The sequence below is a fragment of the Semicossyphus pulcher genome, unplaced genomic scaffold, assembly GCF_022749685.1.
Source record: "Semicossyphus pulcher isolate SPU_LCO1_2020_fin unplaced genomic scaffold, fSemPul1.0.p SCAF_5, whole genome shotgun sequence".
Classification (NCBI taxonomy): Eukaryota; Metazoa; Chordata; class Actinopteri; order Labriformes; family Labridae; genus Semicossyphus; species Semicossyphus pulcher.
In genome coordinates, this window is record NW_027211726.1 from 2,419,652 (window position 1) to 2,432,715 (window position 13,064).

The 13,064-nt window shown below is 45.3% G+C and overlaps 1 protein-coding gene across 1 annotated transcript in view; it reads left to right on the forward strand.

The window, feature by feature from the left end:
• The window catches only part of LOC138608916 (F-actin-uncapping protein LRRC16A), a 34,761-nt gene that overhangs the window by 15,520 nt on the left and 6,177 nt on the right, over positions 1-13,064 (forward strand). The window contains exons 4-32 of the mRNA XM_069681502.1: positions 2,261-2,320; positions 2,947-3,068; positions 3,205-3,302; positions 3,384-3,454; positions 3,860-3,933; positions 4,573-4,648; positions 4,819-4,907; positions 5,070-5,164; positions 5,473-5,559; positions 5,646-5,749; positions 5,848-5,925; positions 6,146-6,222; positions 6,477-6,581; positions 7,340-7,409; positions 7,539-7,620; positions 7,710-7,809; positions 7,908-7,962; positions 8,066-8,238; positions 8,830-8,898; positions 8,997-9,090; positions 9,200-9,298; positions 9,680-9,808; positions 9,922-10,044; positions 10,121-10,296; positions 10,893-10,980; positions 11,067-11,225; positions 11,577-11,643; positions 12,172-12,434; positions 12,799-12,917. Of these exons, the coding sequence (XP_069537603.1) occupies positions 2,261-2,320; positions 2,947-3,068; positions 3,205-3,302; positions 3,384-3,454; positions 3,860-3,933; positions 4,573-4,648; positions 4,819-4,907; positions 5,070-5,164; positions 5,473-5,559; positions 5,646-5,749; positions 5,848-5,925; positions 6,146-6,222; positions 6,477-6,581; positions 7,340-7,409; positions 7,539-7,620; positions 7,710-7,809; positions 7,908-7,962; positions 8,066-8,238; positions 8,830-8,898; positions 8,997-9,090; positions 9,200-9,298; positions 9,680-9,808; positions 9,922-10,044; positions 10,121-10,296; positions 10,893-10,980; positions 11,067-11,225; positions 11,577-11,643; positions 12,172-12,434; positions 12,799-12,917 (3,002 nt within the window). The remainder of the gene's footprint in view (positions 1-2,260; positions 2,321-2,946; positions 3,069-3,204; positions 3,303-3,383; positions 3,455-3,859; positions 3,934-4,572; positions 4,649-4,818; positions 4,908-5,069; positions 5,165-5,472; positions 5,560-5,645; positions 5,750-5,847; positions 5,926-6,145; positions 6,223-6,476; positions 6,582-7,339; positions 7,410-7,538; positions 7,621-7,709; positions 7,810-7,907; positions 7,963-8,065; positions 8,239-8,829; positions 8,899-8,996; positions 9,091-9,199; positions 9,299-9,679; positions 9,809-9,921; positions 10,045-10,120; positions 10,297-10,892; positions 10,981-11,066; positions 11,226-11,576; positions 11,644-12,171; positions 12,435-12,798; positions 12,918-13,064) is intronic.

A 13,064-nucleotide genomic window follows, 5' to 3' on the forward strand; every position in this document is an offset into this window, starting at 1 on the left:
GTGGACTCGAGGGGAACTGTGTGCGAGATCGTGACTCTGCTCCAGACATTTGCTCTGCAGACTGTTTGAAGCATTCCTCGTGCCTCGGTGATGTTTCCTTTCCTCTGGCTTTCTTCAGGTTCTTCTTACAGTAACAATGTCCAGCTTCATGTCTGTATATACCTGTTTGTGATTCATTTGACTGAAAGGTTTTGTCGTTATGACACAGTCCTGAGCTCTGATCTCTTCTGAAAAACTCCAGAACAAGTCAGAGCTTGAAGAGTCAGCTCAGTCAGCCTGAGAGGTTTCTTACCTTAGCTGGTGTACAGAGCTTCTTCCTGTCATAGACTGCCATGAAGTACACGCGCTGTGTGCTTTCTTCTGCCGTACACTAATCTCTATTTACAGATTCTACATGAAAACGTACACACAGGACTTTGGTTAGACATTTGTTGTTTCCATTTGTAGTTTGTTTGTAGTCCATGTGGTTTTCAGCAGTCACGTAAAGACATCCAGACTCCCATCAGTGATCATCTGACTACGATTTATTTATCTCTATAAACAGATACATGCATGAAAGTTCAGCGTTTAGATTTCCCAACTTCCCTGAATGCATCATAAATGATGGCTCCGCCCTCCGTCCAACGAACGTCTTATTTTAAAGTAGACCTGACAAAGCTTCATGTTGACTTGTTCCTAATCTGCATCATGATGTTGTTATCAAACTGGAGAGCCGTTAATTAAAGTCGATCACAAGAGAATCTGTTTCTGTTTGGGCTTCATCCCGCTGCAGTAAGCCAGAGTGCAGCCTCTGTGTAACTTCCTGTTTACAGTGAGACTGAGACTCAGCACAGACAGATGAACGGGCGCTGCTCCGGGGGGATGGGACGAACCAGGAGTTTATTTAGCAGACGTATCTGGAGGGAGAATTTCACTTCACTTTGATCTGAACACACGGTCGCTGCTCGAGCTGCTGACTGGACTGTAAACGATGCAGCGCACGGAGAAGGAAGTCTGCGCTGGAAGTCTTGACATGTTGCTCCTGGAGCATATATCGTCGTCAGATGATGGTTGAAGTGTTTTGAACTTGAACGTTGCTTTTGTAAGTTTCACCTCAGATGAAAATAACGCTGCCATCTTGTCGTGTCTGCGCCCACGCAGCCGCTGCATAAAAAGAGAAAGATGCTAGTTGAACTTTATGACCTTTATTCAAGAAGACACAACGAAGCAGAAACAGAATCATCTTTTCTGCCACCTTCAAACTTTTGTGCCGTCACTTTCAGTGAGGACACAAGAGTTCAGTCTGGACCTGCTGAGATCATTTGGTGCTATTTAGGTATAAATGAATTGATTGATTGACAGCAGCCCTTCTGGGAGTCCCCTACATTAAAGGTTTTCATGGGTCCTGAACCCAAAGAGACCCAGAAATGTGCGACCCGGAATTGAAAGGGATGCGTCTAATATTTGAAAGCTGGGACCCATGCAGAACCGAGACATGCCGGACCCGACCCAAACCGGGCGAAACCCAATCAGCACTTCCTTCACAGCTGATTAACACATTAATTAGCTGTTAAAAAAAAGCTTTTTGTCCTACCTAATGTGACCGAGGCTGACCTGTGATCTGACCCTTCACCTCCTGAGCAAAAGCAGCTGGAGCACTCGCTCGGCCAGGTCACTGGTGCCACCCGTCAAGACCTCTACCCTACATGTGTATAATCTACCTGCTTTGCTGCCTTATGTTCGATGCTGTAGAAAACGTGCATGTCAATATTCAAGTCATTGAACTTCACTGAGTCAAAACGATCGAGTCGAGACGAGACAAAGACTTAAGACGGCTCTGACAGGGTTTAATGACAGCAAACGATGGAGATGACGTCTCAGCTCCAGTGATTTATTCTGACTTTGTAACAACAACACTGAAATCCCTTAAAAAGTCTTTTGGTTGTTCGGCTGGTGAAAGAGTGTTTGTAAATCACCTGAATCTATCTGCTTGAACACACACACACACGCACACACACACACACACACACACACACACACGCTGTCTGTGTCAGACTGTGTTTCCTGGGAAAATCCTCCGGTTCTCAGAACGAGGCTGATTTTCCAGAGAAGTTTCCTTTGGGACACATAACTTTGTATTTGTAGTTTCTTCAGGCATAAACACAAAGACAAAACCGGCTATTTGTGTATTTCCCCAAAACTCAACCTGCCTCAGTAAATAAATAAATGTTCACACAGAAAATTAACGGTTTCATAATCCGTCTCCTCTCTCTCGTTTCAGGTCGAACACTCCTTCAGCTACCTGGATATCCAGGGAGTCAGCAGCAACAAGCCCACTCAGGTGCACACGCGCACGCACGCACACACACACACACACACACACACACACACACACACACGCAAACAGCAGCATTGCACAAACAACTGTTGCAATAATGTACATTATGTTTATGACTCCTGATCACGCCTGACGACAGCTTTGAAGTTACACAAACACACCGCCTGCGTGTCAGGGAGAATAAGGAGCGATAGAGAAGCTGATTTATTAGATACATTTGTACTTTATGTTATTTAAAAGTTAAATATTAAAAGCATTTTCTTTGTTAATACAAACTCAAACAAAATGTGGGAAAATAAAATGTAACCTTGTTTCTTCTTCATGGTGCACGTTAAAAACAGTCAAACTAAAAAAGATAATCAGGTTATTAAAGGAGCAAAAAATACAGTGATAATGTTGGTAATGACAAAAAAACAACCCCAAACAAAAAGACAATACATGTAATTGTGATCAACATTAAAGTATAACCAAAACAACGACCACAAGTACCCACACTACATCTCCACAGTCGTCTTAAAGCAGCGTTTCAGTGTCTGAAGGTAAAAATGAAACTAAAATCAGGAGCCATGGACGCATTTATCACCTGAGTCACTGACACCGTGTTCCTTTGTGTGTGGCGCCCCCTGCAGTTGGTGTTAGAGTACGAGCGCGGGCCATGGAGCCTCCGGCTGGGCTCGGTGGAGGAAGTGGACGAGGTGATCGCTCACATCGGCTGCTGTCTGCACCGGATCTGCCCCGCCGGATCACCTGTGTAGGTACCACTCAGGAGCTGGAGGGAGACAGGAAGGGGCGCTCAGAGAAGAGAGACAGAATTTACAGCTAGACAAATAACATTTCACAACCTTCACCCTCTTCTCCTTCGTCTCCTCCTCCTCTCTGTAAGGAAGAAAGGTGATGAAGAAGCTGAGTCTGAAGCCTCCGGAGAGGACGGCGGCTCTTCAGGCCGTCTGGGATGAGCAGGGGTCAGCAGATCTGGGGCCCTGCGGTAACTCAGCCTCATCATGTGACATATATAAATACAGAGAGTGATGAAAGTGCTGACAGGTGTTGTCTTGACTCTTCGCAGGCGGGTTTTCACATCAGTACTGGTGCGTGTGTGATTACCTGGGTGTGCCGTACAGAGAGGAAGTCCAATGGGTCGGTGTGAACTTTGATCTTCATCCTCCTTTTTTATTCTCTGCTTTTTTATTTAACAACTATTTTTATTTATGTATATAACTTGTTTTCTCATGTGATGCCTTCAGGTGCTTTTCCCTTGCCTTAATCAGCTTAAACATCTTTATCTGCTCAAGTTATGTTTATTTTCTTTTTCTCTTATGTGAATCTTATTGTTTCGGCTTTAGTTGCTTCCTCATGTGACTTATTTTTTTATGTTTTTCTTGTTTCTTCTTTTAATCTTGTCTCCTCCTGTTGCTGTTTTGAGTCAGATTCTTTGTTTTCCTGCTGCTGTCGACTTTACCTTTGTTTTGTACCTGAACACACCATCATGATGCTGTTCCTTCTCTCTCTTCTCTCTACCGTCTCACCTGTTGTCATCCCCAGGATGTGGACACCATCTATCTCACCCAGGACACCAGGGAGCTCAACCTGCAGGACTTTGTTCACCTGGAGAACAGGTATATACTGTAAACTAGTGGGAACCTTGTGTGCATTGTATGTAGTTATATTGCAACCAGACTCCATTGACAAAAACATCAGTTTTACGTTGCAGAACACGGGAGCTGCTTTATTACCACTGACTCAGTTGATTAGATTGTTTGTGTGACTCTGGTGTTTTTGTGGTTATTTCAGATCCAACACAATATTTGCTGAACTCACAAAACACTCACTGATTAGCGCAGCAATAGATCAACTACCAGGTTCTGCAAGGTAAAATTACTGTTTTTTTCAATGGAGTCTGGTGGCTCTGAAGAGAGTGAAGAAGCGGCTGTTTCTGGTCTCAAATAAGATTCTCACTCTGTAACAGAACGGTCTGTCTCTGCAGGGATCCTCGCTGTGATGCTGTCAGACACTTACAGTCTGAGCCTGTCAGTGGAAAAACTTTTACTTTGAAAGGGTTTCCCCTGAAAGATTACATTGCAGGCATTTCTTCAGTTTTGTTCTGTGATATATTGTTTTTAAATAATTTTTTTAAACCTTGTCTCGAGTGTCTGAAAAAATCTACATGAATGAAGTTGAATATTTGAATCTCCGAGCATATCATGGCCGGCTGCTGCATCTATCTGGAGACTTTTGTTTGTTTGTTCTTCCTGCAGAGATCTGGTGGCGATCATTGCAGCTCTGGAGTACAACCAGTGGTTCACTAAACTGTCCACCAAAGACTACAAACTGGTAACCCTCACACACCTGCAGTTGATTATCTTTAAAAACATAAAATATCTCCGTTAAAACCGTCTGATTCGGGCAGGTGGGAAGGGAAGATAAACCACCTCCAATCACTGAAACACAAAACGTTTCAATGCATAACAAAGTTAGTTAAAGGTTTGTGTTTCTCCTTCCAGTCGACAGATGTGTGCGATCAGATCCTCAGAGTGTTGGCTCGATCCAGCCGGCTGGAAGAGCTGGTGCTGGACAACGCGGGACTGAAAAGGTCAGAGGTCAATTCAAGGCTTCATGATGAGTTTAGAGTGCAGAGTCCCTTTAGGATGTCAGACGTGGGTTTGTGTGCTTGTTGGTTGTGTTTGCTGAGAGGCGAGTGTGATGTTATCAGGTGTGACGACATCACAAACAGACCTGTTGTTTCTCTTTGCAGTGACTTCGCTCAGAAGCTGGCCAGTGCTCTGTCACACAACCCCGCCTCCACGCTACACACACTCAATCTGAGCAACAACTCACTGGAGGACAAAGGTTACAACGCGTGCCCACACACACACACACACACACACACACACACACACACACACACACATTCTGCACGCTGTTTTTACTGTGCTGACAGGTTTGAATATGGATAATCTGTGAGTGCTTAAAAGTCGTAACAGAACAAATGAGATAATCTTGATTATTTAAATAAAGGCTGTTTATATTTTTGTTGTTTCCCCTCCACTTGCTAAGAGTTTTCAGGTGCAGTCATGCGCCCCCTGGTGGCCATGTCCCAGTCCCTCAGCTCCTCAGCATTAATAACTGAGGACGTGTTTTTGTGTTGCTCTCTGCAGGTGTTTCTGCTCTGAGCGCTCAACTCGCCAAACTGCCCATGGGTCTAAAGCACCTGAACCTCTCCAGGACCTCCATGTCTCCTAAAGGTGAACATGCAGAAATACAAAGATGTATTTATGCGTCAACATTGTCCTGATTTGTTTTTTAAAGCTGTGTGTTTATTGATCTGAAGGTGTGAACAGCCTGTGTCAGGCTCTCTGTAACAACCCGGCCGTCGCCTCCGCCCTCACTCACCTCGACTTGTCAGGGAACTCGCTGAGAGGAGACGACCTGCCGGTGCTTCTTCTTTTCAAGCTTCTCAGAAGACATGAAAATAGCTGCGCTCAAGCTGCAGTTCAGTCTGTGTTAATGTGAATGTTTGTTGTCCTGCACAGAACCTGCACAGCTTCCTGAGTCACTCAAACGTCCTGGAGACTCTGGATCTGTCCAACAGTGACTGCTCGCTGGAGCCGGTAAAGCCGTGCAGACACACACACACGTGAAATTAGGCTCAATAAGATCAAATCGAACATTTCCCAAGGATGACACAACGTCAGTCTGTGTCCAGGAAGCTGACTTCCTGTAGCTCTTCCTTACAGTAGTGGTCGACACGTTGTCAAAGTTCTGAGTATTGAGTTTTAGTTTTGTGCACTTTCAGCCTCTTTTGCTAAACTCGAGCTTTGTGTGTCTCAGGTGTGTGCGTCGCTGCTCAGAGGATCTGTGAAGCATCTCTCCGTCCTCAACATGTCAAAGAGCGTCTTCTCTCACAGGTCACAGATCAAACACCCGTCCTTCTTACAGCACACGCCTCATGAACATAACTTAATACACATATAATACAGTATACATTATACCTGACATTTGACTGTAAGTTTCAGTGTATCTAATTATTACGATATCTGTGTTCTGAATTGCAAAGGCAGGTTACTTCGCACCACAACACAAAGAAGTGTATATACTTAGAATGTATAAGATAACTGAGTGTGAGTCTGAATGTCTTCCCGCTCTCTTCACGTTCACACAGGAAGTGTAAAGAAATCCCTCCGACCTTTAAGCAGTTCTTCAGCAGCGCTCAGGCTCTGAGCTCGGTCAGCCTGTCGGGAACCCGGCTGCCTCTGGAGGCTCTGAAGTAAGAACGTTTACCCTGAGACCTGATTTTACCGAGAAGCTCAGCACTGACACAAGTTCACTTCCTGTTATCGGAGCTCTGAGAGGAGCGTCTGCTTTTTAAGTCTGATCTTACGTGTTTGTCTTCTGTGTTCGGGACTTCAGAAAAGGTGAAAGAAACAGTTGAAATGTAGTTTTACAGTGGAGATCAAAGCTTTTCCGCAACATCTTTTAACATGCTTTAAATACACAGTAACTATATACTGTATATAGTTTGTTAGCAGGTTATAAAGCCTTACTGTCACGTCTTTCTGTTGGCCATAAATGTATTTATACCATGGAGAAATTGTAACTCAGTGAGACCTTTTTAGCTTCAGCCTCTTGTGGCGACAGTTGGTATTACAACGACACACACCAAGAAAAAAATGACAGAAAGAAAAATGACCTGCTAAAACTTTTCCTTTTTGACCTTTTTATTTTCACACATGATGAAACGTTTTTATTCCCATCTGGCAAAACTTTTTAATTGTCTTTTTCATCCTTCAGAAAATAAGAAAACCAACAGCTGACTCTGGGAAAACATTGTTTTTTCACCTCTTGTTGAGCCGTAAGGACAGAAGAGAAACAAATTAGATCAGACTCTCACTTGCATCTCAGGGTTTCTGTATCCTGCAGTCTAAAACAGAATCTTCCTTTAGTATCTAAACAGAACAAATATCAAGCTTCCAGCAAACACTTCCTTCTGTTTTCAAACTGACTCTCTGAACGTTCTCCCTGCAGAGGATTGTTGTTGGGACTCGGTTGCAACCCAAGCCTCAGCGACGTGTCTCTGGATCTCAGCTGCTGTGAGGTAAAACTGACACACACTCCCACACACTGTGCTTAAACAGCATAGCAGTGTGTTTAAACTGACATAGATGGAAAATGAAGAAGCATTTAGTAAACGTGCAGACGATCCAAACATCCCTTTTTCTCTCAGCTGCGTTCAGGAGGCTCGCAGATCCTGGAGGGCTGCATCGCTGAGATTCCCAACATCACCAGCCTGGACATCTCTGACAACGGTGAGGACGTTTCAGATTCAGAACATTTATGGTGCAGCTGTAGAGACTTTGATGGAGTCGTGTTCATGTGTGTGTGCTGCTGTGCTCAGGTCTGGACATGGATCTGATCACGCTGCTGGTCTGGCTGGCCAAGAACCGCTCCATCCGGCACCTTTCACTGGGCAAGAACTTCAACAACATCAAGTCCAAGTGGGTGAAAAAATGTGTCCTAATAATGCCGGTGTTCGGTGTCGTGTAGTCGAATGACTCCGTACATTGGTTTTAATTGTTACATCATTTTCCACCAGAAATGTTGCTCCGGTCCTGGACAACTTGGTCCACATGATTCAGGAAGAGGATTCAGTGAGTGAAACTTTCCAACATCAACATATTGAAGCATTTAATTTGAAGCTGAAGATAAAAGGATCAAAACAAACAACCTGCCTTAAAATCTCTTCCCCTGCAGCCGCTGACCTCTCTGTCCCTGGCTGATTCCAAGCTGAAGGCCGACCTCTCCATCGTCCTCAATGCTCTGGGCAGCAACACGTCTCTGACCAAGCTGGACATCAGTGGGAATTCTATGGGAGACATGGGGGCCAAGATGCTGGCCAAAGCCCTGCAGATCAACACCAAGCTCAGGTGAGGAAGGAAACAGGATCATCTCGAACACATCGTTAAATTAAAGTCTGTGAGCTGCTGTAAGGTGACTCCAAGAGGTATGTCCGTTTGGATCTCAAACAAGAGAAGAAGAATGTGTGGAAAACGATTGAGCCCTCTGGATAAAGCAGTCAGATATTTAAGATGAGGGCAGGAACACAACAATAGCTGCATTGCTTTCTCCAATCCACCAGACTCCATTGACCAAAGCAGTAAGTTTACTTTGCAGAACCCGGGAGATTCTGGTCTGCCGCCGCCTCGACTGGTTTGTGTAATTTAGCGGTGTTGGATCTGAGCTAACACTTTAACACACTAAAGTCACAAAACAATGCCAACAAACTGACCGATCGAGGCAGCGGTAGCCCAGCAACTTACATCTTATGCGAGGTAAAATGACTGCTTTTGTCAATGGAGTCTGGTGGCTTAAAAAAGTGATGCAACAGCCGCTTCTGGGTTTTAAAAAAAGAGACCCTTTAAAGTTTCTCATAGATTACGATACGAGAAAGGTACGTCAACTGATCGACTGTTTTTGTGTTTATTAATCTCCTCCTTTGCGTGTGTGTTTATCTGCAGGACGATAGTGTGGGACAGAAACAACATCAGCCCTCAGGGTCTGCAGGACGTCGCTGCTGCTCTGGAGAAGTAAGTATAAAGCAGTCTGTTGCATGTCTTACCTAACAAAGACGGTGCATGCTGTGCCCTTTTATAGCAGTAATAAACTGTGTTAATACGATATTCAGGAACTACACCATTCGCTTCATGCCTGTCCCCATCATGGACGCTGCTCAGGCTCTGAAGGCGAGCCCAGAGAAGACGGAGGACGCCTTACTGAAGGTCGTCAGGCTGATTTTTCTCCACTGTATTCTGTTAAAAGTATAAAAAGTTAGCAGATATCATCATTCTGAAAGTTATTGTCAGGATTTAATGATATGTTTCGATGCAGATGGAGCAGTACCTGCTGAGGAACCATGAGACGCGAAAATACCTGCAGGAGCAGGCGTACAGGCTGCAGCAGGGAATCGTCACCACCACCACACAACAGGCATGCAACACACACACACACACACCATGGATCTGCAGATCTTTGGTAAAAAGAGGCTCTGTTCATGCACACCTGAGGGTAAGAAGATGTAGTGAGAAAGACTGAGGATTAATTATCCCTTTAGAACCCTTTGAGAAAAAGTAAACTGCAGTTATTTCCTCTGAAACTGTAAAAAAACACACCTGCATCAACACTTTAGCTCCCTGCTCTACATTAAATATTTAATAATGAATAATTGTGTTTGAAGGTGCTTGTTTTTTCCCATGCTTCTTCCCTGTCACTTTTTGAGATGCATGTGTGTAGAGCTCCCCCTGCAGGACAACCACTATTACAACTGTTACGCCTGTTCATTGACTGACCTCTGACCCCTCTGTGCTGCAGATGATGGACATGATGTGTGTGAAGGTTCAGGACCACCTGAACTCTCTGCGGTTCACAGAGACCAACTCGGTGCAGGAGGACATGAAGGTGGCCGAGAACCTGATGAAAGATGCACGAAACTCCAAGACGGTAAGAAGACGTGACTCACCTGCCCGGCACGCAGGACGCTCCAGTCAAAAGCATGCTGATGTCATTAAGCCTGTCTTCCTCTTTCTCCCTCTGTCCCGCTCTCCTCCCTCCAGCTGCTCCCCAACCTGTACCACCTGAAGAGCGGGGGGTCCAGGGGAGCGTGTGTGGGAGCCATTCAGGACAAACTGGAGTCGATGGCTGGAGAGGTGGCCCGGGTGATGGATGAGCAGCTGCAGGTACAGCACGAACATTTGTTAAACTTATCGATTTTCTAAATAGAACGTGATTTAACCTGAACGTCATCCTCCGCAGACGATGCTGGTGTCCATGGTGGACGCCGCCGAGGGCCTGTGTCCTCACGTGATGAAGAGGAGCAGCCTGCGGCAGGAGCTGCTGAAGGCCGGAGGGGGGAGGATGACCGTCCCTCGCAGCTTCATCACCACCACGCTGCTGGAGCAGTCCGGGGTGGACATCATCAACAAGATCAGGTGTGATCTGCTGCGTGTGTCTTCTGTCAGGTCTTGTCTGTATGTTACCGCTATCAGAAAAGAAGTCCATGACTGGTAGTCCCAGAAACGCAATTCTAGTATTTTGCAGAGTTGCTGAAACTAATGTGATTTCTGCAGATATCGTGCTTCCATGACAAACTGGTTTTCTTTGGTGCTACACTCTGCTGATTGTTATTGCACAGACTAACTGTAGGCAAGAGAGCTGAAGAGGAAGATACAAGACAAGCTGAAAGACTGACCTGTACACGATTCACATACACGAAGGAAATGTAAAAAATCTAGTAGGAACTTTGGCAGATTTAGCGTGGGTTCTTATACACCAGAGGTCTGTAACTGGTCTTAAGATGTTGAGGTAAGGACAGGAACTCTCTGATGACTGTCTCACAGATGGATCCAAACAGTAAAGTCCGAATGTGTCTGAGGGAAGCACCACATGATCGAACAACTGAATCATTCTTGGACCTGTTTTTCTGACAGTGTTGTCGCGTGTAATCTGGGTCAGACGGGGATTTTGATGCTAAATAGGATTTTCTGATCTTTTCTAGCTTTTACTTACGTTTGCTCTGTTTTTTTAGTGAAGTGAAGCTGAGCATGGCGTCATTCCTCTCTGATCGCATCGTGGACGAGATCCTGGAGTCTCTGTCCAGATCACAACACACCCTGGTCAGTGTCCTCTCCGCCTTTCTGTCTTTCTTTTCGTCTGTTTTCCTATCAGCTCATCCCTCCCTCTGTTCTTCTTTTGTCTTCAGACCGATCACCTGTCCAGGAAGGCTCAGCCGCTGCTGCGTCAGGAGCCTCAGATGGAGGCGGAGGTCCTGGATGAGGAGGTTCTGCAGCCAGAGAACCACAAACAGGAGAAGCAAAGCCACAGCCGGGATAAGAAGCACGGGCTGGAGGACATCTGCACGGTTAGAAGACTTAAAACACTTTCACACCAGCCGCTGCATATAAGCATGTGCAGAAAGGTTTAGGAAAAGTCTGAATACATGGAGGTAAAGTGGTATTTGAAAACACTGGGCATCTGTTTTATGAGACGTGCACAGGAGAGGAACATGCACTGAAACATTTGTCCAACTTTTTGTGCCATTTAAAAAATGTTCAATCATCAGTTTCTCTGCAGCTTTGCAGATTCAAGCACGTGTTGAATTAGCAGAACAATACATTGAATAGTTAGCGGTAAAACCAACACGTCTCCTTCTGCCTTCCAGAGTTTGTACGCCTCAAAAATGTGGGATGAAATCCTGTTTTCTGTTCTTTAGATGACTCCGAAATCCAAGAGGAAGAGCATTCTGGTCAGGATGCTGCGGCCCGTCTCTGTGGCGTTTGGTGAGTCACATAGAAAATATCCATGTGTTACAAACTACTGTTCAAATAAAGACACGATCCTTTTTTTGACAATTGATTTACAAAAACATAGTACTGTGGGAAGAGAAGAAAGAGGATTGGAAATGTATAAAAGAAGATCGTCTGCATAAAGAGATAGCTTGTGAGCTAGGCCGTGCCGTGCAATACCTTCAAACTTGCCATGACTCGAGAGCCGGATGGCTTGAGGTTCTGTGGCTGAATAACAGAGGAGAAAGAGGGCAGCGGTGGCGTCTCCCACGCTGGAGGGGAAAATGCTGTGAATGGCTGCCATTGGTGTGTACAGACGCAACTGGGGAAGCATTGAAGAGTAAAATCCAGGAAATAAAATTTGCATGGAGTTTGAGTTCCTCCGAACTTTAAGGTTCTGTCCTTGATTGCAAACGAGTGAGAAGTTTACTTTGTGTTGGTACGTCTCCAGCCAGTCACTGCCTGTACTAAATATTATTTCCTGTCAACTCACCCACCTGGCTTTGCCCTGTGTTCGCCCAGCAGAGATGGAGTTTGACCTGGACAAAGCTCTGGAGGAGGTTCCCATCCATGTGGAGGACCCCCCTCCTCCTCCTCCTCCTGCATCTTCAAAGCCAACAGAAAGAATGTCATCGTACTATGGAGACCTCCCGCCGCCCCCTACTCCAGTGGATACCTCAACCGTCTGTTTGGGCGAGCTGCCGCCTGTCGAGCACAAGACGCTGGAGCACCGCACCAAACTCCGGCCCAAACCCAAGAAGAGGACAAAACCGAGCCGACCACATGTAGGTCCCAATCAGGGAGTCATCCCCACATTATCAGTGATACTGATCCTTTTGGTCCACACAGATTCATCCTTTGTTTTTTTATATTGACAGTATAGACCTATAATAATGTGAATAATATCTGCATCAGTACTGGTCATCTTGCTCTTGGTGTTGATTGGTAATGGATCAGAAGGCAAATTTTGGGTTTTTCCAATTATTTTCTGCATCTGTGACCTTTGACCCCAAGACTTTTGAAAGACTTTGAAATTTAAGGATAAAGATGGTGCAGCCTTTTCTGCTGCAGTGCCTAAAATGTTATATAGTCTGAAAATGCTGGCTCTGCCTCCGTGTTGGGTCTTCACTCCTGCTGTTGTTCTTTTAGCGAAAGGCCGCCACCGGCAGCTCGGCGCCGCAGGAGGCAGAGCAGAACAGCATCATGGGAAAGTTGGACGAGGGCCTGGATGACTTCTTCTCCAAGAAAGTCACTAAACTCAGCTTCAAGTAAGACTCATGCTGCGAAACAACACATTTCTTTACAGTTCAGTATCAGTTTTCTACCATCCTTTGATGTCACAACTCTGTACAATAAACCAAAAACAGTTTAAGTGCAGTTGCGTGTCATCAGCATAAAATGTAACCAGATGTTTT